Source organism: Echiichthys vipera (assembly GCF_963691815.1).
Source record: "Echiichthys vipera genome assembly, chromosome: 4".
NCBI lineage: Eukaryota > Metazoa > Chordata > Actinopteri > Perciformes > Trachinidae > Echiichthys > Echiichthys vipera.
The window spans coordinates 10,104,420-10,131,870 of record NC_139829.1 but is presented as its reverse complement, the minus strand read 5'-3'; the positions used below and the strand labels follow the sequence as shown (position 1 = coordinate 10,131,870).

General features: G+C 40.6%; 1 protein-coding gene across 1 annotated transcript; it reads right to left on the bottom strand.

Moving 5' to 3' along the window:
* Positions 1-192: 192 nt before the first annotated feature.
* Positions 193-24,265, bottom strand: fbxw8 (F-box and WD repeat domain containing 8). The gene is made up of 11 exons (XM_083912722.1): positions 23,733-24,265; positions 23,547-23,651; positions 21,583-21,747; positions 21,142-21,230; positions 17,586-17,743; positions 17,258-17,454; positions 16,654-16,872; positions 8,145-8,272; positions 2,923-3,096; positions 2,170-2,286; positions 193-565 (listed from the first exon to the last, which is right to left on the bottom strand). The coding sequence occupies exons 1-11, from the start codon at positions 24,204-24,206 to the stop codon at positions 400-402; spliced, it is 1,992 nt and encodes a 663-aa protein (XP_083768848.1). The 5' UTR covers positions 24,207-24,265; the 3' UTR covers positions 193-399.
* Positions 24,266-27,451: the final 3,186 nt, after the last annotated feature.

Here is a 27,451-nt window from a genome sequence, read left to right as displayed (position 1 = left end):
GCAAATGTCTGACTGTTTTTTTATAGAAACTAATAAATGCACTAAGAAGAATCATTAGTTTGTAAATGTGGTAGATTTTTATTATGTGTCTCAGTAATGTTGCATAGCAGCACTAAATTGAATCCTGAGCTAGACATGAATTGAAAATGAACTAAATGTACAGCATTTATTTCCAAGGCTGTGATCCTGTGCAACATCTGGGCACCTTCCACATTGTATATTACAAATACCAACAGTTACATAGAATATACTTTAAAAACCTAGATTTGACTAGGGTGATAAAAGGAAACTTATTAAATAAAAGGATACAGTTTGGAGAATCAAACTGATGGATGGTAAAAGTTTCTTTTGTCCGTTCATTCACTCACTGAGCTCAGTTGCCGTTATGAAAAGTGTGTGTCAGTGGGAAGGATGGGAGCCGGACAGCCTATCGTAAGGCACTGCCAGGCCGATGTTGTAGTTGTAGCCAGAAGACTCGATGTAGTCGGACCTGCAGATGGGCAGGATGTGATCCTGTGACAACGCATCCTCAGAGAAGTCGTAATGGCAGATGACTCCCCTGTGCCTGCAGGAGAAAAACATTTATATTAAACAGAGATGTTACTATTATTTATTATATTATTATTTATTTCACTTCTTGGAAAATTGTTCAAACTGGATGCTTGAGCAGGAAATTAGAGAGGGATCCATTTTGAAATGTAAACAACGGACATATCTGTAATGGTTACATGCAGCTTTCTGGGCATAAATAAAACATGTGACTGAGAGAAGCAGCAGGTTGTCTGGAGGATGTGGTCCTAATTTAATTTAGAGAGAAATAATGACAAAACTAAAATGAACCAGGCTTACAACAATATAAACCACTGACACACTTGAAGTAATAAGGTAGTGTAATTATTTATGATATATTGGCATATAAAGGAGTAATTCAACATTTCAGGAAATACATTAATTTGTTATCTTGCTGAAAGTAGGTTGAGATGATTTATTCTACTCATGTCAGTACAGTAACTTTGAAGCTACAGCCCACAGCTGGTAAGCTTGGCTTAGCATAAAAATGGGAAACAGCTCCAAGGGTGATTCAATCCAACTACCAGCACCTCTAAAGCCCACCTCTGTTTTTGCAAGGAACAGTGCCTAAAGGGCGTCACGCTGTGTTTGTGTACAGATGAAACAAACAAGCCTCTGCGCTGTATAGGTCTTGTTTGTAGTTTTTCGGTACCTTTGAACAGAGCCAGACTAGAGGTTTCTGGTCTTCATGCTAAGCTAACCTAACTGGCTGTTGGCTGTGGCTTCAAATTTACCATACAGACATGAGAGTGGTAAAATCAGGAAGTCATAGAGAAGTGTGTCCAAAAAATAAGGCAAAAAAAAAAAAAAAAGTCATACTAATGTCTAAAATGCTTATATCAGTCATAGGAGAGCCTGTCTAAAGCAGTCATGGAATAAATTCATGAAAAAGTCAGAAAAAGTTATAGAAAAGTGTGTCCAAAAAATAAGCCCAAAAAAAGTCATGGAATAGTAAGTTGAAAAAGTAAAAAAAGTCAAAATATAATATGCTGAGGCGGCCGGTGGCTGATTGGTTAGAGCAGTCGCCCCATGTAAAGAGGCTGAAGGTCCTCGAGGCAGCGGCTGCGGGTTCGACTCTGACCTGCTGCCCTTTGCTGCATGCCTCCCTCACTCTCTCACCCCATTTACTGGGCACGTCTGTCCTATATAATAAAGGCTGGAAAACTGCCAAAAGAATTATTTTTAAAAAATGATCGTAGAAGAGCCTCTCTAAAGCAGTCATCGCATAATTTTAAAGTTAGAGAAAGTGTGTACAAAAAATAAGCCAAAAAAAAAAAACAGTGTAGTATGTCGAAAAAGTAAAAAAAAGTCAAAATCTAATATGTCCAAAAAATGCTTAAATCAGTCATAGGATAGCCTGTCTAAAGCAGTCATGGCCTAATTTCTTGAATTATCTATCTTCACTCGGCAAGAAAGCAAATCAGCGTATTTACCAACACAGAATTCGCTTTTATAAAACCCACAGTACAGAGAAGCAGTCAATGAGTGTTCATGACTCAGACGCTGTAAGCTTGTGAGAAATGGGAGGTGAAAGTCGAGAATAGATCCAGGTTTAAAAAAAAAAAACATGAAGAAGAGTGTGGGAGGCAGATCAGTGACCTGCGGTGAGCTGTAAGGTCATCATCTGTGATGCAGGCTCCCCTCGGCGACTTGTCATCTGGGATGTTGGCTGTTACCAGGGTGCTGGTGTTAAAGCGCACATGCCTTACAGGATGCCTGCAGCCAAGACAGAAAACAACACCTTCAGTGTGAAATATATATTTCAATCTTACTTGTGCAAGTTTGTCTTTTTGTACAAATGATTCTTGGGGAAAATGTCAAATATGTCTGAACTATATTACGTCTAAACATGTGACAAATTAAGATTTTATTCCCCACGTGTGATGCAAAATGAATCATTTATAATTAGTGGGAAAATCTGCACACATTCACATTTTCCCTTAATTTGGACCATGTTGATGTGGTACTAACTGGGTTCCAAAATACAGCCTACATACAACTTACATTTGTTAACACAAACTATGATTAATTTGTCAATGCTGCAAGAAAATAAACCTTATTCAGCTGGGACTATCATCATAATAGTAATAATAATCATAATAATATGAGGATCAAAAAGACACATTAATTATAAGAAAACAGAATATGTACAATCACTGTGTTAATGGGTTTTGTAAATGCCTTAACTGAGTCTTATCTCAAAGGCACACGCCACGACTATGTGCTAGAAACCAACAGAAAAGCTCATTTAGAAAACCAGATGTGACGTCTTTGAAGGCTCCTCGTGTATTTTATCAGTGTAGCTCAGAGTTTGAGTCTGCTCTCAGTGGCTCAGAGGAAAGACAATCCCACCTGTTGTGCATCTCCCACAGCTTCGCTCCCATCCTCATCTCCCACACGCACACCAGTCCTTCACCCCCGCCGCTCACAATCTTCCAGTCGTCCGCCTGCACTGAGGTGACACCCAGGTGGTGGGCGTACAGGGATGCCACAGAGGAGCCAGCTCGTAGGTCAAACACCCTAGCCCTAAATCACAGCAGAGATGAAATTTGAGAAATGTGTGTGCTTATTTTTATCATGTCATTGCAGTTGGGTGGGTCAGTTGAGGTCCACCGCTACGGATTGAAAAGTGAGCCCAAGAAAACAATGAGACGTCATGTGAGGACAAGAGTATCAGTCATCTCGAATGAAGCGTGGTCATTTTGGATTTCACTTCCTGCTTGCAGAGGCGGAGGAGTCCAAGACTGCACGACAAGAGAGAGTACAGCACAGTTTGTCAAAGAGCGCATTCATCTACAGACAAAAGGACACTATTCTCTCTTTTAAAGGAATTTTTCAAACTTCAGCCAAAAGAACAAAGACGAATACAAACTGAAGCAGCTGTGCCAGTCTGTAATTATTAATGAATCTATTATTCTCAATGCAGCCTCATTCACCCTGAGCTTAAAGGTGAAGTCGGTAACTTTCTATGAAAAATGTGTTGTTTTTTTTCATATTTGCTGAAACTGCTGAATATATCCTGACAGCACAATGAGACGATCTGTGACAAAGTCATGTAAAAAGTAACTATGTCTACCTCCACCTTCTGTTCCTGTCTGCTCCTAATGGCGTCTGCTAGAGTTCACCCTGCCTGACCTACAACAACCGATCAGAGCCGAGGAGTCTCTGATGCAGCGCCAATAACTGCTCATGAACTCTGATCAAACTGTGAAACTAGGCAGCACCGATCAAATATGGATCAAGATTCTGTTACTGTATTTCCTATTTCTCTCATAAAGTGTTTCATAAACATGTTTGTGTACTGTTAAGCTGTAAAATGAGAACATTTGTGACCAAGTCGAGCCAAAACCAAGCCCGCCCACCAAACATTCTCATTTAACAGCTAAACAGTTCACTAAAATGTGATTCTGAAAACACTTTATATCAGAAATCTGCGCTACAGTAACAGAATCTTGCCAAGTTCCACAGTTTGACCGGAGTTCATGAGCAGTGATTGACGCTGTGTCAGAGACTCCTCGACTCTGATTGGTCGACAGTCAGGCGCAGTGGAATCTAGCAGATACCGTTAGGAGCAGTCAGAGAGGTTGATTACTATTTCGCAGATCATCTGTCTTATTTTGCTGTCGGGATATTGTGACAGTTTCAGCAAATATGAATATAAACACATCACATTATTTCATCTCCTGCTATTTGTCACCAGAATATATATTTACTACTTTCACTGGACAATAAACCTATGATAATATAGAGAAGAAATACAGTGTGGCATACAAACATAACTCAACTAAACACGATGACTGATGTTAGATGAGGCTTGAAAAATGTGTTGCAACAGCAGAGCATTGGAAAAGGCTAAAAACTCTATAATAGAATTTAGATGAGAACAGATTGAGTAGAGAGTGTTAAACGTAAAGCAGCTGAAAACTCTAAACACCACTGAACAAACAAAACGAAAAAAAAAAAATAGACATGAGCAGAGGGTGTGAAAAAATAACAGCCAATAATCCTGTAGCACAGAAGTCTCACGTCCCTCCACAGAGTAAAGAGAAATAAAGAACTTGTTTGAGAATTTTACAGATCACATTTAAAACTCTGGTTGTTGTGGCAACAAACTTTCATGTTGAGTTTCCTCTTTAAAATCATTGCATTAAATTCAGTTTTTCAGACATTTTCAGACTTAGTAGCGTTGTTTTATTTATTGAATAAATTACACAGAAACAGAATGATTTGTTTATATTAGTCTTTCTTTTATATTTAATGTATTTATTTTAATAAATATTCGAATAATAATAATGTCTTCAATCTTTTCTACAAAGCACTTCATAAATACTGCTTTGAGATAAGTGGTATATGCTCTGCATTAGTATTTATTATCTAAAACGGCAGTAACAGCAGGGCTCTTGCTTGCTGGGTTTCACAAGCAGCACGAGCCCAGGGGACCTTCAGCTCCATCTGTTGTCATTGTGGCTTTATTGCAGCTGAAAGCGTCCAGGACATGACTCCATCCAGGCTCAACCTTCTTCCAAGACTTCATTACCATAATCAAATTCACTTTGGGAACTCAAGCGGGTTTCATTTCCCCTTACACAAATGTTTTCAAGAATCATAGTTAAATGGCTAAATGGGCACCGTGGTCTTGTTGTCTGCAGTTAGCTTTGCCTGATCAGTGGCATTACGTGACTGAAGCCCACGTTTCAACAATGAGGACTGAGCATTACTGGCAGACCGCAGGGAACCATAAATCTAATGTTGGAGCCGGCTCTGTCTTCAGTGAGCTGTCAGTGACCAGACTCCTCTTCATTAATCAGGAGCAGCTCTGCCTAATAAGAGAAGTGTGGGAGAAGCTCGGATAACTCCAGTTAGTGTCCCACAGCTAGACGGGACATTAATCATTATACAGTGAGGATTATGTGTGACGCAAACCTGTGATTTGGTGGTCTCAAGTGGTCTTGTTTGGTATTCCATATGATTGGATACCTTCAAGAGTCTAACACATTTTGGCTGTTGCAGTGCACACTGACAGTAGTGCCAAACCTTGTTACAGGGTTTCTGCTCTGCAGACATTGCAGTTGCAACTTGTGTGTTAAAACCACCTGTATCCTTCTTTATTCCAAGATCAGATCACATCAAGAAAGGAGCTGGAATAAGTCAAACTCCAAAAACTGTGAAAAAACGGCGAGAAAACAGTATGCATTAAAGGGAAGAAGAAAAAATAGTTTTTCTATAGTGGTTCTATATGTATATATCTTTTCTATAGGGGTCAAATGCCAACTCAGGTGATATATAGGACTGTGTAGCCTTTAGCATCATATAAACTGGTAGGACTTTGAGCTAAAGGCTAATGCTAACAATGACAATGTTAACGTGTAGATATTTACCTGATATAATGTTTACCTTGTTCACTAGAGCTGCAATTGTTAGTCTATTAGTTGTCAACTATTAAATGAATTGGCAACTATTATATTATAGTTATTTTAGTTTTAGTGATTAAATATATATATTTTTTTTAATTTCCTCCTTTATGAATAGTATGAAAAGAATCCATTTAGTGTGTTGTCCTGTTAATATTACTATCTAGTTAATCTTGCTTATATATGCTTATTATTACAAAGTAAAGCTGATGCTGATGGGAATATCAGTTCTTGAGGTATATGGTCATAAACAAACAGATTGATCAAATTCAATCATTTTCACTAAATAGAGTATAATTAAGCCTTAGGGGAACATGGTTCTTTTGTGATCCATCCAATAGCTGGGAAGACATTTTACGTTACAATTTTGCACTGGAAGTCAGTAGCAGTCATCCAATGATGACCCGGAGAGCCTGTAAAAGGTTACAATATCAATCCATCGTTCATTCTGAACCAAAGTGGTGGACCCTGACCAAACAACTTAACATTGCTATCCCCGGAGTCATATTACCAGTGTGACTAGGGCTGCAACTAATGATTATTTTCATTATCAATTAACCTGCCCATTATTTTCTCAATTAATTGTAAAAAAATATTTAGAAATGTTCTGTGTAATTTCCCAGAGCCCAAGGTGACATCTTCAATTTAATTTTTATTAATATTAATACCAAAGCTATTCAATTTCTTATTTTGTAAGACAAAGGAAATCATCAAATCATGATGTGATTTGTGATTAGAATCACACAAAATCCTATTGAAGAAGCATGAGACCTGTTACCTTGGGGCGTTTTTGCTTAAAAATATTACTAAAATATCATTCGATGATGAAAATAATGGATTAATCAACTGATCGTTGCAGCACTAAGTATGAATAAAATACAATTGGAGAGTAAAGTTTTAAACTTGCAGGAAAAAAATCGAGCGAAATCCAGGACTTCAAGTGGTCTCAAGAAGTGCACTCCTGCATAATTCTAAGGGACCAATAGCCACAGGTATGACACTCTCTACTTCTTCCCTCTTTCTTAATGTGTCCAATTTTGCTCTTAGCCTGCATCTTTCCCATTTGCGCAGATATGGCCTTCTTCCAAAAGGCCCTTATCAAAACCCCTCATTTGCTCCCTGGATCTCACAAAAAAAAAAACAACAGAGGGACAAAACTCATTTGGACAAAAAGAAGGGATGCATTAGGCTTTGGCCTTCAGCCACCCTGTCAGAGGGCCAAGATCGCCGACTGTCCCTCAGTCTCCCCCATTTGTCTTTGACTGTGCGCTGCATCAGCTGGGGCCAAAGTGGAAGAGCCAAGCTGGTGTTTGAATCACTCTGAACAAAAACGTCACATTTATCAGAAAGAAAAGAACAGAAAAGTAAGCCAGAAACAACTTGAAGGACGCTCTAAACAACTATTTCAATTCTTCAGTTAAAACAATGACAAAACATCTTTAGTAAAGCAGTTTTTTTGTCATATAATAGTACCTAAACAATATGATGTGGTCTGTCTTTCCCTTTAAGCCAACTACTTAACAGCCAGATGGGTTTGGTGCTGAATAGAAACAGCAGGGGCAGCTTTGGACGAAGATGCGCCAATGATTTTTCTTTTCCTGCCAGCTCATGCACCGCAGCATCCGCTAACAAGTGCAGAATAGATGAGAATGGCTCTTTTATGCGTCTTTCCTCATCTGGAGAGCCAGCTTAGCGATGTGGCAAGCATCTGTACACGCATGGATGTGTGCGTTGTTTCTGAATGGGCTTAAGGTGGATTTATTTCTTGTATAGTATCCCAGGTAAAGCAGGAGACAGACGGGCAGACATTTCTATTTACCACAAAGAGCAACATGTCTCCCATCTATGTGTGTAAATGCCTGTCGTCTTTTTACTGTGCTTTGTTTTTCCAAGGCAACTAAGTGACTAATGCACAAATTGAACAGAGATTTTGTTTGCTCATACACTTTCTTAACACCTGTTCTCCACTGCAAGTACTGTAGTCTCAGCTTCCCTGCCTCCTTCATCATGTTTCACTGTGGGAAAACTATTTAACAGACACTTCTTTCATCTTAAGTTTTTGGCTCAGTTTCAACCGTTTGTGATGTTTGAATAAATGGGTCAGTATCGGGAGATCATTTCCTGTATTCTCCATCTGTCTGAAAGTGTTTTTTTGTTTTCTACCTTCTGTCTTTGTTTCCACACACCAGCAGATGAGGAGGGCTGTCTCTCAGGTTGATACAAGTGAAATCTCCCAGCGAGTCACCAACACAAGCCACAGATTTGCCCGTCTCGAGGCTGTACACGTGGATCTGAAAAGTAAGAACACACATAAACATCAACTATTTTGAATTTTAAAGAGTAAAACCGAGTTTCGAGGTTGTTTACGTCGACATTTAGTGAACTGTGTATGACTTTTTATACATTTACGTAGCAGGGCAATTACTTGTAGCCAAAGTAACCAAGAAGCTTTAGGAGCCAAACAGTAAGATGAGCTTCACTGGCCACACCTAAGTCCAACTTATCATGTGTTTTAGCTCCTGAAGACCAGACTGAGGACAAAAAGTTGCAAAAAGGACTAAACTTGGCTGCAGTGCTGACGTGACATCACCATCATTACTACCGTGGCATATACTTATTGTCTGTTGACGTGTACTGGCTGTAGTATACTTCGTGTGACTTTATTTTACCTCATGTTCAATTACTTGCTGTCCCTAACACTGGGTGACTACAGTATGTTACAATTCATACACTGACAAAACAGGAGATACAAAGATGCTACCGTTACACAAGTAACTTTAATTAGTAAGGGTGTCTCGTCAGAAGGAACCAAATGTCAATTTCTACACTGTCAACACATGCTCATTTCCCATTCGGTCTCTGGATGTACTGTATATATGTGGATGTGGTTCTGTTATGAAGTCAAATACAAAGGAATTTAAATACTTTATATAAATAGATTACAAATAAACCATAAACATTATCAAAACACTCCAATTAATTATCCTGATATTCATATTTAACTAAATACTTTTTTTTTTTACCTTTTATTGAAGCTCCCAAATGAAGCCAAAGGCGTGTCATTACTACATACATTTACTATGACCAAAGTCCATGGACACATTAAACCACAGCATGGGTGAAGAATATTACCTAATGATACATTAAATAAATAAATCAAACAGATGGGCGGTTGAAAAAAGTTTGATTTATCTTTGATGAATTTAAAATAAGGTTCCTTTCCTACCTGCTAATTCTCTGCACAATTAAAAACTACACACTGAGATATAACTGACGATACTGGATAAATAAAAGACAAACACAGCTAACTGATGTGATGCTTTGCCAGGTAATTAAAAGCAAAGCAGCACTTAAGTATTAGATCAGGGGGGGATGAAATAAAAACCAACCTAGGGGCATTCTTCAATTAAGGAGAGAGATGCACACCATTGCCTCTGGCTCGCAGCTGCAACAAACTTTCTTCATCCAAACTACAATGATGTCATCTGGAGCCGGCCTAATTGGTCAATTAGTGGCTGGTGTTTTCTCATCCAAATGAGATAGAATAAACAGGACAACCGCCAGGCAAAATTGTCTTTGAATAATTAAAACGATTAAGAAATTAAACTGAGGAGGGAGGGAGCGAAAGAGAGTGCCAGAAGGTAGACAGAGAGAGAGTCAGATGGAGAGACAGCGACAAAGATAAAGTAGTTTGAAGGAAGGTGGGGGCAGGGGCATGATGTAAACCTTGAGGAGGTGCCAGCAGTTTTGTGTGTCCCTTATTTGGACCAAGCAGAGCTTTAATTGTGCGCCACCCCGGGGCAGAGCCCAAATCACACCGGACTTTGAAATGACAGCTTGATAGGATTTGGAGAGCAGAAGAGAGTGGGGCGAGCTGCGAAAGAGGGAGGGGGAAGCAGAAATGAGGTTCAGCCTGCTGTTCTCGTTGAATCATTACAGTTTCGGGAAGTTATTGTTTATTAAATATCTGCCGACCTCACCCGCTGCAATGTAGAAATGTCGCAGAGGGAGGAAGAGGAGCCGCTTTGTGATTATAAAGGGGCTGTTTAGAGAGTGCGGCAGTATGCTTTGAGGAAGAATAATCACGAGCATGACTATAAAGGAGTTGTTAGGTTAATGCATTTGCTGGAGCCCCAGTAAGGCTCGCAGACAAAGGAAACCCTAATGGTGGCTTGTACTGGGACGTTAATGTAATTACTCTCTTTGCTTTCAAAAGGATGACAAATTTGGCAATTATTGATGCACTTTTGAGAAACCATTTTATGTTGCAGTTGCACATATTGTTGGATTTGACCAGAGAGCAGAAAATGTTTTCGAATTTGTCTTAAGTGGAATATCATACAGCAGGAAGGGGAAACCACGGGCCATGCAGGGAACAACTGTCTGAAGGTTTTCACTTCAACCAAAGATGCACCACCAGCTGATTTTTCACTAATTCTCCATCAAGTACGGAGAGAGAAACTGTACAAGTGAAAACACCAGCTCAGGTGAAAGGTTTGAATGAAATGATTTTCCAGGACATTTTTCTTTATCTCTCATTTTCCATGTGTTTTCCATGACTGGAAGATTGCTCAACTGTTTTCCAGGTTTTCCAGGACATGTGGGGGAACCCTGCCATGACTTTCTGTGGTCTTTGTCTATGACAGGGATGGGGAATCAAACACCCACATCTGAAACAAATATGGATTCAGGGCTTCATTTGGTTCAGACACCATGTGGACAAACAGAGATTAGAAAATTGGACCCGATGTATGATAATGGAAGGTTTGTTGTATGATGTCATTTGGGTGTGCATTTCCAATTCATCCCACAGAGCAGAGCCGAGTCTCAAACCTTCTTAAAGTACACATAAGTTGTATTGTTCTGTGCATTTTCACAGCTGTAGAGAAGCCTGCGTTCAATTGGATTTGGTTTCTCCCCAGACACACAAGAAGCTAGTGGTAAAAAAGAAGGAAACTAAAAACCAAAACACAAAGAAGTTTTGTTGTGCTGCTTGGCTCATTAGTGGTTTGTGGTTAGAAGCTATTGGCTGTTGCCCAAACTAATTAAACAACGGCAAGATGGATAAAGAAAGAAAGTAGATAGTGCACTGAGATAGCTGCACTGAAAGCACAAACTGGAATTTTAACTTCCAAAAACACCATTGACCATGTGTTCTAGGTGCTATAATAATGCAAATAATGTATGTAAAGCTCAACCTCAAGGCCATCTCACGCATCACAAATAGCACAGAGCAACACTCTACTCCCTCCGGACGCAGGTTCAGGTCCTTGGTGTGCAGGAGGGCCCGCTATGGCAAAAGCCTGGTGCCTGCAGCCATATCAGCCCTCAACAAAAGGCCAAGATAAATAACTGTGTAGCCTCACTCTGCCATATATCTGTCTACATGTTTATCCTGTTGTGTTTGTCCATATGTGTATTAACATTCAGCATGCTGCCCATAAACTGTACGGCGGATTGGAAAAGAATCTCCCATCGGGGGCAATGAAGTCTAAAGTCTGGAGAGGGGGTAGTCTCATTGGGTAGGTAGGTGCACACGTATTTCAGTGAAGTGACATTTATCGAGTTAATTTCACCAGTACTGTATATTACCCTGATGGCCTCAGGTGCCTAGCATAGTGGATGATTCCCTATCCTCACATTGAAAGTGCTCGCTAGATATTACATTCATTTGTGGTCTCAAGTCCTCTCAAATGAGCAGCACCCACAAGTACTAGATTACACATAATGGCTGGTGTAAGCTGTGTATGAGTGACCTGTACATATTTTATATTCAAATAATGCTGTGTTTTGTGAGTTGGCTGACTGGAATAGAACAAAACCTGCAAGTTATAGTACAGGTACACTGTTACACACTGTTTCTCACCACAGACTGTGCTAATTAGTTCATGACCCCATGGACTAATGTTTTATCCATAACAATATTCCCTTGGTCTGCGTTTCCACTGCAGACCAAGATGCAAAGGAACATCTGCCCCAATCGCTGACTGGAGTGTTTCTAGCTCCACCTTTTAGTGTCAGGTCAGTGTGCTGGGTACCTCAACAGAGGGTAAATGAAAGAACAGGAAGGAAAGGAGACAACTTTTGACGATGGAAAGGCAGAAATAACCGTTCTCACATAAAATTCATACTACGTGAGTTGGATTAAATACATTTCAAGATGTGCTTCTGGGGCTTGTCTAAAGACACATTTAGCTTATTTTTTTACCCAGGAAGTGGTCTGGCTCACTGGATGTACAATGCTGGGATAAAGCCTGACATCCGGCGCGTGGCACTCTACTATCTACTTTGCAAGGGCGCCACCCGCTTAGCCCCGCCCAACATGATTGTGATTGGTTTAAAGAAATACAAACAAGCCCAAGACTTTTCCCCCTATCCCAGAATGATAAGCCAATGTAGTCAGACCGAGGAAGCAACCTATGTATATGATTCAAATTATTGATCCTGATCTGTAAAAATAATGTCCATGGCGTCCTGTCCAGGGTGTACCCCGCCTCACACCCGGTGTCAGCTGAGATCGGCTCCAGCCCCCCCGCAACCCCGAAAGGGACAAGGGGTTGAAGATTAATGAATGAATGAATCCTACATTTCTCTATCATACATACTGTAAACTAAACCATTCATCCAGCCTCTCACGCACACAACCAGCCCTCTGAACTTGAGGCAAAGAGAGGATGACAGGTTTTCTGACAGCACTTGCGCTCTGTGATAGATCCACTGCAGTGGACGGATAATTTGCCAGTAGAGATACCAGCTTGTGCTGAAAGCCCAGCCATGAGCTGGGTGGATGCCTGGGTGCCCTGGTCCACTGGCAAGAAGGTGCCGAGTAGTAATGAGGATCTGGAGACTGGCTTGGACCACTCTCTCTCTCTCACACACACACACACAACCACACACTACCACACACAACCACACACTACCACACACTACCACACACTAACACACACACACACACACACACACACACACACACACACACACACACACACACACACACACACACACACACACACACACACACACACACACACACACACACACACACACACACACACACACACACACACACACACACACACACACACACACACACACACACACACACCTACTGACAACATCAACAAAGATGGGGAAGGCTTGAAGACAAAGCCACAAGCTAAACGATAATGCACGCCAAAATATGATAAAGAAGCTTCTGTACTCAGATTTTGAACAAAAACCACAGCAAACGCTGCTAAGTCTGAATCAAGTTAACAGCAACAACATGACAATGTGGTTGAGTTCATCTAAGTCAGTATGCTGTAAATTAAAATCTTTCACTCGCCTGTGAGAAAAAAAGGTGTGAGATTACGTTCTTGGATGCCATTTTGACAGATTTTAATGAGGCATACTGACAGATTTTAATGAAGCATATGTTTTCTTACTCAAGGCCACAAAAAAAAATGCCTGGCATCAATAACGAGTTGCAACCAATCCATGCTTTGTCTCTTTCGCAGTCTGAAAATGCTGTTAGAAGCATGATGAGAGTGACAGACAGGTTCATTATATTTGTGAAATATTTTAATTAGTAAGAGGGGTATGCTAATCATGAATTGGCTTAATTTAGATGGGAGTTTGGGCACGATGGAAACAAGAAACTGTGTAAGATTTGGTTCTGTGGTTCTGTGTTTCTGTGCTTCTGTACTTGCTCAGAAGGAAAGCAACTGAAAATGAACGTACAATGTTTACTTTGGTTTTGCAGGGCTACATCAGCAATGATCACGGAGCCAGCTCTAGTTTTCTAAGGAGATGAGGAGAATCGGCCACAAAATGTTTTACGCACAGGAAAAGAAAATGTATGAGAGCTTGAAATTGGGAATTCTGATTCAGGCATGACAACTGACTGAGTGTTTAACAGCAACCGTAGGTAGGAAAAAACAGTATTAACAGTTAGTAGAAATACAAAAAACATTAATGGGATTACTCTTCCATCCTCTGGACTAGGACAGGGCGATGTGGAGAAAGCCAAATATCCCAATATTTGTTACGAAATACCTCGATACCAATATTGCAACAATATTGTAGAGTTAACTATTAGTGCTTTTAGAAAATAAGATTTTTTACAAATAATCATTAGTAAAGTGGATATAATGGGGGGGGGGGCTTTATTTCATAATAGGAGGAGGCTGTTATACTTCTCACTGCTACTCTCTCCTTGGTCCACTGTGTGGTGCTTTAGTGCTGCCACTAAGTCAGTATATCAGCTGTGTTTGTCTCACAGGGGGTGATGTCAGTGGAGAAGCTTTGCCAAAAACCTGTCAATAACACGCAGACTGCACACAGACAGTGTGCTCGGGTGGTACTTGCTGTTTAAAAGCTCCCACTTGGCCAGTCACTACGGAAACTAACATCTGCTTTTTGAATAAATACTTCAACCTTTGTATTATCCATTAACATTAAAGAAAAATATATTGACAAAGTAAGCTTTAAAGCATAATGATTGCTGCATAGCTGCCTCCTGATCCCAACAGAATTGTTTATGTCAGGGCTCTTTGTGCTTTCTAAGTAAAGGCTCAAGAGTCAATTAGGTGCTTAGTAACACATTATTATTAGAAGCAAACAGATGCAGCATTGGGAACAAAGTTTATCAAAATACCCTTAAAGGCTGTAGTAATTAGGAGGTGGGCCCAATGAGGGCGTGTTGCTATTTAAGCTGCCATTTCTACTATAAACAAATCCCCTCTAGGGACATGACATATATTTCTAAGGGGACCTGGGGGGTCTGAATAGTAATACTGACTACTGTCAGGCAAGTCTTTGTTTGTAATGCATCTAAAATTTAAATTAGCTACAAACAGGTGTGCTCCAAATTTAAAAGGCAGGAGACATGTTTTCTCCAAAAGAGTTTAACTTGAGTAAGTGAAAGCAGAAAATGAAACTAATGGCCTAATGCCAATACCTCTGTCCCTCTAAATGCTCTCCTCTAAAAGAAAACATCATCATTGTTCCATTTAAGCAAACCAAATTAGTTGCTTTGTGCAATTTTCCCTTTTTTCATTATGCACCTGTTGACCCTGTCAACTCTTTTGGAAACCTTTCATTTCAATTAGTAAGGTCTGGGTAACATCTTTTTTATTTTTATTTTTTACAATACATCTAAAATCCAGCTGCCGAGTTCCGAGGCTTCGCCAGCTGATTCGTCAACATCAAGGTTTTTCAATTCCAGAAAGCACAAAAGAAGCCTTGATACAGCTCCATCAATTCCATTAACATACAAACACTAGTGCTGTTCACAATAGACTTGAAAATCATCACCACAATATGAATTAGCTCTCTTTAGTTTGAAGTAGTCACCTGAACTAGTCCTGCCTTCCAAGGAATTCATTTGCGATCGAGGATCTGGACCTGCTTCACATGGTGGTGAATTTGTGAAGCCAGAAATCTACAGTGCCTATAGAAAGTCATGATACCCTTTTGACAAAAAACTTTTTTTGTTTTACAGCCTGAAATGATAATAAATAAAAAATATATATTTTTCCAGCGTGAGTAACACATTTTGCCTTAAAAATTTTGAATTAATTTCTTTTTTACATTTTTTTTTTTAGGTATGGTGTGTTTTGGGTCCTGTGCTGTGTTAGGTTTCTGCCAAGCATAGCGCTTAGAGTTCATACCAAAAAGTTAAATTCTGGCCTCACCTGACCAAATAACCTTTTGCCACATGGCATCAGAATCTTCACTATGATTTTTTACGAGACTCAGTGTGACGTTTTTTAAGGAGAGACTTCTTTCTTGCCACCCTGCCAAACATGTAGAACTTGTGAAATTGTTGTCACATGCACAGATGGACCAGCCTCTGCCATTTAGACTTGTAACTCCTTCAAAGTCACCATGGGCCTGTTGGTAGCTTCCCTGATCAATCTTTTCCTGGCTCGGCCATCCAGTTTGGAGGGATGGCCTGATCCAGATAAGGTCTGGGTGGAGCCGTATGCCTTTCACTTCTGGACAATACTCTGGACGGTCCTTAGAGGGATAGTTAAAGCCTTTGAAATCTTTTTATATCCTCCTCCTAACTTGTGCCTATACACAACTTTATCCCGGAGCTCTTTTGAAAGCATCTTTTCGACCATGGTGAATTCTTTCTGCTACTATGCTCTGCTAGGAGTGGAATCCTTAATCCTTAATTCTGAAGTGATAAACAACATCACAGTTGATGTCAGGAGGAGGCCAATTAACTTGGTGTGTAATCTGGAAGGTGATTGTTTGTGGTGATCTGAGAATGTTTATAATGGTAATTCTAAAGGGACTCATCACTTTTACAATACTGCTATTCTTCATACAGGAAAATACAGATATAACAGTAAATTTTGTTAAATTTGTTTGAATTGAGAGTTTATCAACACTGAGGTGCAAATGGAGTGTTAATCTAGATTAACGTCTCGTCTTTTTGGCCAGGTTCTTTCATTAACGCTGTCATTTGCATGATTTCTGTATGTAAAGTGTCCTTGAGTTATATGATGGGTGCTTGAAATCAAATGTATCATTTGTAGTAGTATTTTTAGGGCTAATTCAGAAGTGTGAAATAATCAATTTGGATGTGTGTCCTGATAACCCTGATCGGGGTCAATGAGATATTCACTGTACATTAAAACGTTGTTAAAATTTAACATAAACTGTGCCGAAACACTTAACCCACCTTGTTTCCTCCATCGTGCATGGCCCAACCTGTGCGCTTAACTCCAAGTGCAACATGGGAGTCAGAGGCATCCAGGCAGGTAACAGGATGACCGTAGACTGAGTGGAGCATCCGTGGCTCCTCCTCCCGGGGGTCCAACAGGTACACGGCCTCTCCGGCTGTCAGTGCCGCCAGCGGACACTGCTGCCCCCTGCCTGGCACCACCACCAGGCTCTCTACCTGCCATACAGACAAGACAGAGGCACACTTTAATTCATTCATAAAGCAGAAATATGTACAGTGCTGTTTAGGCATTTAGTCCAAAACGTATGTAAGAAGGAAATAATGGCAAATTTTGAGACGCTGGAACCAATATCCTGCATTTTTGCTTGTTCGACAACAACTGATCAGCCAACAAAACTGATCAACTGAGTGATTTGAGACAATTCCCCCTCTGGGATTAATAATGTTTGATTGATTGATTGATTTATCAACTCATCACTTGTGGTGTTGAATGCTTCCATCATTATTTCACATAAAAAAAGAAACAAGAGGAAAATGTGTGAGGCACAACCTAGTACTTAACACAATAGCACATCAGTACGGAGTAAACGGCCTAACGTACAATCTTGGGTAGCTGAGCCCGGCAGACTGTCCTCCAGTAGCCCCTATCGTCGGCGCGGTCCAGCCGAATGTCAGGCCCTGCAGCGGAGCCCAGGATGGGACTGTCAGGGCTCAGGGCCAGGACCTGGATCCTCACTGGGCTCTGGTAGTGATAGATGGGCTCTCCACCTGTCTCTGTGCTCCACACGTCCACACAGCCTATACCCAAGATAGTGAAATGCATTATCTTTATACCTTAAAACCTCCACTGAGACTTTAGTTTGATCATTTAAAAACAAAAAAGATTTTTCTGAAGATATAATGGATATATTATAAAAACACACACTCACCATCTTCATAAGCAGCAGCAGCCACTGTGCTGTTGACCTGGACATGACTCACATAAGGTCTGGGGTCAGAATTAGCCGACAAGCTGTTTATCTTCAGATAAGAGGCTGTAGAGTCCCAGTGCAGCGTATCCCAAAGCCTCACATCACCAGATGTGTACCTGAGATACAAACATGCACATCAAGTCACATTAAACATGCATGAGTCAAATATTTTTAATCTTTGTACAAAAAGGCTGATTAACAGAACAGGAGAATTATTGCCCATTTTCCCATCACATACTGACAAGTTTGTCTCCTCGAGAATACCCGACGTCACCCTCTCACCACTGAATCATTTCCCCTCTTACACTTTCCTCCTCACTCTGACTTGTTGTTTCTAAAATCTTTGTTACATGTTCGTTCCAGGATTACAGAGGTGTTGTTTGGGCGGAACAATGCTGAAGATTTCAACCTTTATTACCGCTCACTTATGGGGATGATCTACAGGAAGCAAGTTATTGTACCGCTCACTGCAAGTCTGTAGGATTTGAGAGCTCCTATGCAGTTATAAAACCTTGGATTTATGTTTATTATGTTTATTATTAATATTATATATTAATATCTTATATTTAGAAAATGTTTTGAATGGTGTTTTGACTGTGATATATTGCTATTATTTCTGTTACCAAATAAGACCAGAGTTGAGGCTCGGCTTGCAACTGATTAACCGTTTGGTGTTCAAAATGTTAGAGAAAAGTTTAAAAAGCCCAGCACAATTCACCAGAATCACGTCAGACTTTAACCAGCAAAAGTGTGGTATTTCACAAGATACATCCCTGAAAGGACTGATGGATATTCAAAAATCTCTGTTGATCCAAAAACATTTTAATCGACAAACTGATTCAGCACTGCTTGAGACAACTGGGAGTTTTAGGGTCTGTCAAGCTTTACAGCAGATTTCCCTCCAAAATCTGGTTGGTAACTGTTTAGAGCTGAAACTATGATCTAACTGAATATTTGATGATTACTGATAGTTGATTCATTGTTTGAGTCATTTTCAAATCAACTTTGTCTTCTTCCAACTTCCCCAGTGTGACGATTTGTTGTTTTTCTCTGCAATAGGCTTATATCATTGCAAAGTGAATATTTTGTTTTGCACTGCTGTTCGGGCAAAACAAGACGCCATCTCAAGGCCTGGAAAACTGTGATGGGTAATTTACAGACAGGATAATTAATCAATGGATGGAAAAAAATGAACAGCAAATCACTCAATGATGAAAATAAACATTGGACTCTTTTTTTCTCTCTCTTAAATAAAGATGCATATGAAAATTTAACTTTTCCTCTTCAAAAAAAAACAAAGAGAGGTCAACAGATGGCGCCAATCTTCTCAGTGATTGTTAAGTTTGCATCAGTTATACAAATGTCCAATAACATGCCGAGGATTTATGGATGTTATAATAGAAGTATCGCCAGTAACGTCAATTTCAAGTTCACCTTCAACTTCACCCCATGCTGTCTTTTTCCCTCGCAGTCCCATCCTCAAGTATCAGCCCCCCCCCCCCCCCCCCCCAACACACACACACACACACACACACACACACACACTCAATAGACTTCTGTTATGTTCTGGACACCCTTCATTCCCTTCGCTCAAGTCAATGAGTTCTCACTGTGGGAGACAACAAACTGCCAGTGTTACCACCTCCATAAATACCATCATGTCTGAGCAAGTATCCGCCTCGCAGCCAGAGTGTGTGTGACACAGTGACAGAAAGTCTGGCAGAGGGTGTACATGTGTGCGTCCGCTTGCATGTGTGTGTGTGTGTGACTGGCATCGCAGGGTTTGGCAGGAAGTAAACAATAGGAAAACACACTTTTACTTAATTGGTACATCACCTCAACGCCGACTATCGACAGGATGATGACGCTGAATCTCATCCAAGACATTCGTCAAAACTTTTGATGTACAGAAAACTTTGTGCACAGATTTCTCACAGTCTTCATGGAAAGCCTCACCAGATTTGGCCTTTGTGTCACTGTGGGACTCCAACAGTTGCTGGGTTAATGAGACAGTGTCTCCTGTTGCCTTTCAAGCGCCAAATCTCATTCCACCCGTTTTCTAATAAGATTTTGTGGATGCAATTGAATCACTCTTGATTACTCTTAACTGCTATTGATTTGTTTGTAGTTAAACAAATTCAAGTACTTTCACTTCGATAAATTACACTTTAAGTACCAATATTGGGGAAAGTATTGATGTTGTGAATTTGTTAATAGCAAAGGCACAAAACAAAGGGTTTAAAGTCCCATTCCAGACACATTAATATTTTGCTTAACATGGTTTTCCCACATAGAAAGTAAAAGAAACTCAGAGAAGGGGCTGGAAGCACATCTACTGCAAATCTTTATGTCTGAGTGTAGGGGGACTTGTTGACATTTTGCAGAATGCTTTACTTCATGTCCAGACTGTTTTGGTACTGTGTGTGCTACATCTGTCAACCTGAAAAGGTACAAACACAAGGTCTTCTCCAGTGAGACACAGCAGGACTGAGGGGAATCTAATCACATCACTCCCTGGAGACGTTGCACATCTCCTTGTGGGCAGTCTATCCCGCTCCTGTGGGTCCTCACAATCTATCACTGTCTCAGCCCAGTTATTTCACAGTAGGGTAGTTGTACAATCTCCCTCCTCACCAACTACCAGCATAAGCAGTGCCATTGGTAAGAATATTGAAATATTAGAGCCAGTTCGATAATATTGGAAAAATCACAGATATCTGTATCTAACCATCCAACCAATCAATGTACTGTATATGTTTTCTGATATGCACCTTTATGAAAACATTTTTTACAGAACACTTAATGTACAAAATGATGCTTGGGGTGATTTGGAAATGGTGTCATATAGCTATTTTATTTGTAAAAAAAAATGTAAAAAATCTGACTGATACTGAACATGCAGTACTATTTAGCAATTTGATTTATTTTTATTTATTCTGTATCTAAATTATCAATAATAGACTGATATGAACATGTAGTTGCTTAAGCTTTTTTTTTTTGTTTCTCAGCGTTCATCTCTAGAGTTGGTTGGAAATGGACAGGGCTTGAAATTTTCAGGTACCATGCCGGTTTTCAAGAATAGAGCAGTTCTACTTTCAGATAATACTTAAATCAATACATTTTACACAGCAGAAGACTGGTTACGGGGAGTTTTGAAAATGAACATGTTTTCATAAATACACCCCATGGCAATCAAACATCTTGTGTGCCCGATATTGTGACATTTCTCTCCCTCCATTTTGTGTCGGTACAGTCTCGGTTTCTGTAGGTGGTGCCATGCTTGCTGTTGCTGCTCAAAACGCATCCACACCAAAGAACGACCTACCTAATGTAAACGTTTGGTACGTCAGTCACTATTGCACCAGTCAGTGACCGATTTTGAATCAAACACCCTGTAAGTCAGAAGGTTTATAGCCAAGATTCATACTGACATTTACATGACAAGAATAAAGAGTGACAGGGAAAACGATGTACATCAGAAGTCAGAAGCATGTTGGGAGTCCTTGAAACTCACCCAGCCAAGACAAAGTTGTCACAGGAGCTGACATCACACAGCACCTTCCCCAGCTCAAACTGCAGCTGGCTGATGGATCCCACCCGATTCTAGACAGAAAATATTACTTGGATGAAAACACCGTACCATCCAAAATCCAGATAGATCATAACATTTCAAGCAGAATGCACATTTTATTATCTAACTGAAATTTAGCGAAAAAGAGGTTAGATTTCTTTTAACACTTTATTTTTCCATACAATTTAAAACAGAAAATTAACCCATCATTACCATTATGTTAAAATACAATGTATTATATACAAAATATAAATTACAGTTAAAACAGGAGGCATGTATAGTCTATAGTCTACTGGTGATCAACAATTTCCCCAGACAAACTCCAGTGCAGCTGCTGAAATTGGGTCATTTGTGATTCACAACAGTGGAACAGCTCGAGCCCACCTTCCAGTTGGAGCGCACAGTTTTGGCCGAGTTCCTGCAGTCTCGCAGCGTGCTCTTCCAGCAGGGGGAGTCAGACACGCTGGCACCCTGATGGTAACCCTCCCCCAAGCACATCTTGAACCACAGAACGCTGTCCTCCGCGAGGACTCTCCATGCCCTGCTCACCTGGGAGGAGATTGGACAGTGTAACCGTAGATTGAGTCAGTATACATAACAAGCTTGCATCATTTAATTTATTTGTGTTTAATGATCCCGGCTGACTGCCAAATGGACAGTGTGCACTATGTGCTGTAGTTCGGCCACACAACATGTAATGCATTTATCTATACCAATTAAAGTCACATAAGGTATTATTGCTGAGCTAAGCAATTCTGCATGTTGGGGGAAGTGCAAGGTAACTGTAATTTAGGGACTTCTCAACCAACAGTTCTAAAACCAGAGATCAGCGTGCTGCACACATTGGGCCTCATTTATCAATTTTGCCTGAAAACGGGCGCAGATCTGAGCGCAGAATTGGTCCTAGGACAGGACCCACGTGTGATTTATGAAACATTCGTATCGGACCAATCTCAGCGTATGAATGAGCGGGCCTTGATAAATGCGGCGGCTGAATACGATCGTCATTAACATGTTACGCCCCTAAATATTCCTGGTTCGGACGCCTCGCCCACTGAGGTCAAACATGGAGAGGAGAAACGCTGGTAAGAAAAGAAACTTTTCCGACACAGAGATCGGCATCCTGACATCCGAGATGGAGCAAAATAAGGATGTGCTTTTTGGCAGTCTTAAGAGTGGAATAAAAGGGACCCATAAAAACGATGTATGGAAAAGAATAACGGAGGCAGTCAACCAGAAGCAGCGCTCCACTGTGACCTGTGTGCGTGTGTGCGCACTGCTGAACCTGCGCTCCTGCTCTGTAGCGGGGTTTGCCAGGGGGGTTATTAGGTATTCTGTTAGAGGATACCTTTATCACCTAGAAGAACCATGCCAAGATGTTAATCATCTGATACCTTGTTTGATTTAATGCAATTTGTCGAGGGTAGCCACTAACCGAGGAGATGACTTAGGCGCTGCAGTGCGCTTTCCTTTTCATTCATTCATCTTCATCTGCTTGTCCCTGTCGGGGTCGCGGGGGGCTGGAGCTGAGCTGTTTTAAAATATAAAAGAATCGCGTGTAGTTGCTTTTTAGGAATTTTAAGAAGATATAACTAACTGAAATACCTCCCAGGCCTTTTCGCTGCTGGCTTAGACCCTTCAAGATCATTGCCTTAATCACACTAAAACCATACCTAAAATTAACCAAAACTCACTTGAGCAGGCTGAAATTGTAGGTCTATGTTGTGATTCCCTTTTTTGGTTTGGTTTCGGCCTCTGAGTAAAATGAAGCAGTATTTATTTTTTTGTTGTTATTTATTCCCTCTTGCAAGGGAAACAAAGAAATCTTTATTAATGATTAAAAAATAACTGTCCCAAAAACATGCATGTGTTAGGTTCTTTGATGACTCTAAATTGCCCGCAGGTGTGAATGGTTGTCTCTCTGTTTGTCTCTATGTGCCCTGTGATAGACTGGCGTCCTGTCCAGGGTGTACCCGCCTCATGCCCGATGTCAGCTGGGATCGCCCCCGCGACCCTGATAGGGACAAGATGATTAAAGATGATGGATGAATTGACATCATGAGTGGTCAGATTTGGCTTGATACCTCTGTGGCGGTGAAACTCAACATAAGGCCTGACAACTATTTTCTAATTCCACATGAAAATAAATGTATTTGAGTGCATAAAGCAGTATAAAAATAAAAAGCCTCCAGACTCCCCGACAGAGGTCCTGTCTAAGCCCCTAAAGTCCTCAAATCCTGGGAGCGACCCTGCGTACACCCTACCTGCCTTTGGTAAAGATGCCACTTGTATTTTTCCTTTCATAATGCAAAGCTCCTGCCAAGAATAGTTTGAGCACAGCAGCTCACCTGTGCACAGCGGCCCAGCTCAGTGCAGTTGAGATATTGGAATATCTTCAAGGCTAACTCGTAAGGCAGCTCAATATCAAAGAAAGGAATGTCATTGACTTCATTCTGCAAGAGAAAGAAACACACATTAAATACTGAGCTAATGCTGGTCAACCACCATCCAGATCGCCATCATCATCCTCATACCAGATCCTGAATGAGTTGATCCAACAGCTCCTCGTCATTCTTGGCCTTTCTCTGAGGCTGTTGCTGCTGCAGGGATGTGCTGCAGACATTGGTCATGTTTTGATACTGCCTCTTTCTCCTTGTTCTCTCCTCCTGGATCCTGTCCAGTAGGGGACTGGTCCTACCGTCCAGCAAACTCCGTGCAATGGACACATACTCGGGCTGATCCTCTGAATCTGCTGCAGCTTTTCCTCCTCCACCAACACATGCTTCATTGTCAGTGCAGCCACCCTCTACTGGCTTTAAAGGACTACAGGCCTTGTTGAGGTTTTGTAAGTCCTCAAAATAACTATTTTTTAAGTCTCCCTTGCCTGACTGACCAGGGACATCCGAGAGAGGAGAAGGAACACGAACATTTCGCTGCTCTTCTTTATTATTCGTAAATAGCTCTTCTTTCCAACGCTCCCTGAACGCAGAAAGTTCGTCCCCGGCCATATTGCTCAATCATAGTTGACAAAATATAACTTTACATCGTGGTCCTTTTATTTATATATATTTTTTTCAAACCGCGTAAGGGAAGCCATAGCTGATCAACGCAAAACAAGCACCTGTCCTTCCCTATAAACAGTCCGAAGAGGAACAAAGCGCTGCCGTACTTCAGTTCCGCGAGATTTTAATTCCGCAGTTTTATTATAGACAAGGTAATTCTCAGGGATGGTGTATGTTTTTGTGGCCACACCTGGCAATTGTTCTGAATAGAAATGTATGCATTTCATGTCATGCCAGCGGGATGTTTATATTTGATAATAAAAAATGGATCTAATTTGTTGTTGTTTACGTAAGAGATCAATGTCCCAAAACACCCTATAACAAAAGGCTCCTCAGATCCAACCAAACGGGAGAGACTCAAGAGTTAACCATTCCATCTGTCTTTTGGGAAAAGATGATGTAAACCCCACACACCATGTGACACACATGAATAATACAGTAGGGAGATAGAGAGAGAAGGGGAGAGAAAGGGGGGCGCAAACGCAGTTAAGGTTTGATGAGATAAGAGAAGGAGGTTCATATATCCTCAAGACTTATAGAGAGTCAGGTTGTTCTGTCAGAGAAAAGATGTGCTGGCTGCCAATAGACCAGCCTTTGCTCCTGCCCGGTGACTCCACCTGCGGTGCCCGTAGATCCTCGCCGTGCTCAGTGGCTCAGCTGCTCGCGTTCCGCCTGCGGAGGATCGGGGACCAGCTGGAGGAAAGCTGGACGGATGGGGAGACGGACAGCGGCTTCAAGTGCGGGGGCAGAGGGAAGGTGGTGGTCACCGGGAAAGGCCACCTGAAGAGCTTCTTGTGCACTGCAATACATCTCACCGTGCTCGCGCTGGTCGTCGCGAGGCGACACCTGTAGGGCGCGAGGCGGCAATACCAGCAACAGGTGCGTAAAGAGTGTCACGCCACCTGCGGAGTGATACTGTTTATTTGAGTTTATGATCTCTAACCGTTTTGAGGGAAATATGTAAGGCATTCACGAAAAGCTGTAATGTTCTGTGGAAACATAAACGCAATAAATGTTCTGTTATTTTTTTGACCTGCATTAACTTAATCTAATACAAACGTGTTTTAGGTAGAGAAAAGTTCTACTTTTTAAGTTTTACTTTTTTTGTTTCGAATAATTGGGGAAATTTGAGGTAAGTGTAAAGGTGTTCAAATAAAAATGCGTTATATTCTTTGGAAATGTTTCCACACTACAACACTGTAACATTCATAATTACCAGGAGAAAAACACCAGACAAACGTCATAAACTTACACTTAGCTGAACATAACATGAACCACAAATGGACTGTACATTGATACAAAATCACTTGAATTGCTTTAATTTGACAGTGATCGAGAATAATGTAAGCCTTGTGAATAAATATGGGCTATTCTCACACATTAGGGCTATTCTTTCCGTAATGCCAAACAAAGCTGAGCACATATCAGCAGGAAAACTACGTTTTGAATGGTTTAAATTCGTATTAAAGGAATATTTCATGGGGAACAGGGAATGTTTCAAATTGGCATGGTTGAGGTTTTTATCTGCCATTCAATTGTTTTGTCTTAGTTTAATAAAGGTTCCTAAATGTGGGTTTCCCGGTTCAAGGGATGACAAAAAGTCTGTGTTAGAATGAGGGAGGGGGATAACTGCACATGGAAATCATTAGAGCAATAATGAACTTGTTGACACGTTTTGAATGGTTGTCTTCATTTTAAACATTATTTTTTTTATGCTAATGAAGTGCATATTTTATATCTTATATAGATGGTGCCTTAAGGACCGAGCACGAGGAAAGGGCTGACATCATTTGCACTAAAAGCAATGGATGCAGGAGAGTCGGAGGATGCGGTCCAGGATGGAAGGTGTGCAGCTAATGAAAAACACCGACAGACAAGGAGGACGAGGAAGCGGAGTTAAATGCGTGTTTCAGGGTCGGAACTTTGAGTCTGACTAAACTCCATGTGTCATGAAGACTTCCTCAGGCCCGATGTGGATGCACTGCGAGATTCATATCGAAGTGCTGCAGCCAGTCAGTCAGTCCGTCCTGCCCCTGCGTGACTCTCCGATTCTGTCATCCCAGTTACAAAACGGTGATGTAATCCTCCCCTGGTAGAGTGGAGGGAAAAGCTTACTAATAGGACTACTTTGAATTTCCACCTCCCACGGTGTGAGTGCATCAGCGGCAAAGACTGATTAGACCTTTAAATGTACATTAGGCTAAAATTAGTGCTGCAATCCTGAAAAATGCACTGAAATAGATCTGTTTATGAGCTTCATAATGTACTGTACCTTTGACATAAGCTATACTGAAACCGAAACATGCAAATACTGAGAGGATGAATGTTTTTATAGATGTTTTCTACAGTGTTTAGATGATGTTTACACATTCTCCTGTGCTTTGGCATTATCTGTTGGGGGCAGTGTTAAGTGGCTTTTCATCATAAACAAGATACAGGACCTGTGCATTGGAGGCTATGCTGTTAATGCTGTCTGTGATTTCTGGGAATAAGCTTTCTTTAATATATCAAGTGTAATGTGAGCAGAGTTACTCAAACTGTCTTTTATAAAGTGTGTGCTATTTATACTAAATATTTCATATGGATTTTAAGAGGTTAAAATAAAAAATAAAAATCGTTTTGAAATAAATTCTCTGCAGGTGTCATTACAGTTAGACAAGAAATACACTGGACAAAGTGAGCTAAAGTGCTTTAATTTAAAACTAAAAAAACCTCCGCACTGCATGGCATTCTGCATTAACGTCATAGTGTTTGTTATGCAACGCAGGAATGACTATTCTAAAGGAAATGATTCATATAACAAATATTCATATGGAATAATAATAAACTGAATATTATCAGACATGAGCTCTCATTCAATGAAAATGCAAGTGGAAATTACAGAAAGTCAAATCCTACTGACTTCAATATCTGCACCGCATTTGATACAAATCTACAAAATGTTATGATTACAGTGCCGTATATTAAGTTCATTGCTAAATATCTAAATAACCCAACTATTTACTAACCAATTACCCTTTGAACCTAAAAACATTACAAATGTTTGAACTGATTTTCTCCCACTGATCATTCTGAGACATATTGCGTCCAAAGGGTGAATATCCCATTTCAAAATAAATATTGCAAAACTGAAAACCTAATAAAAATTATGTAGAATGCAGAATTTATAAGAAGAGTAATATAGAGAGTAT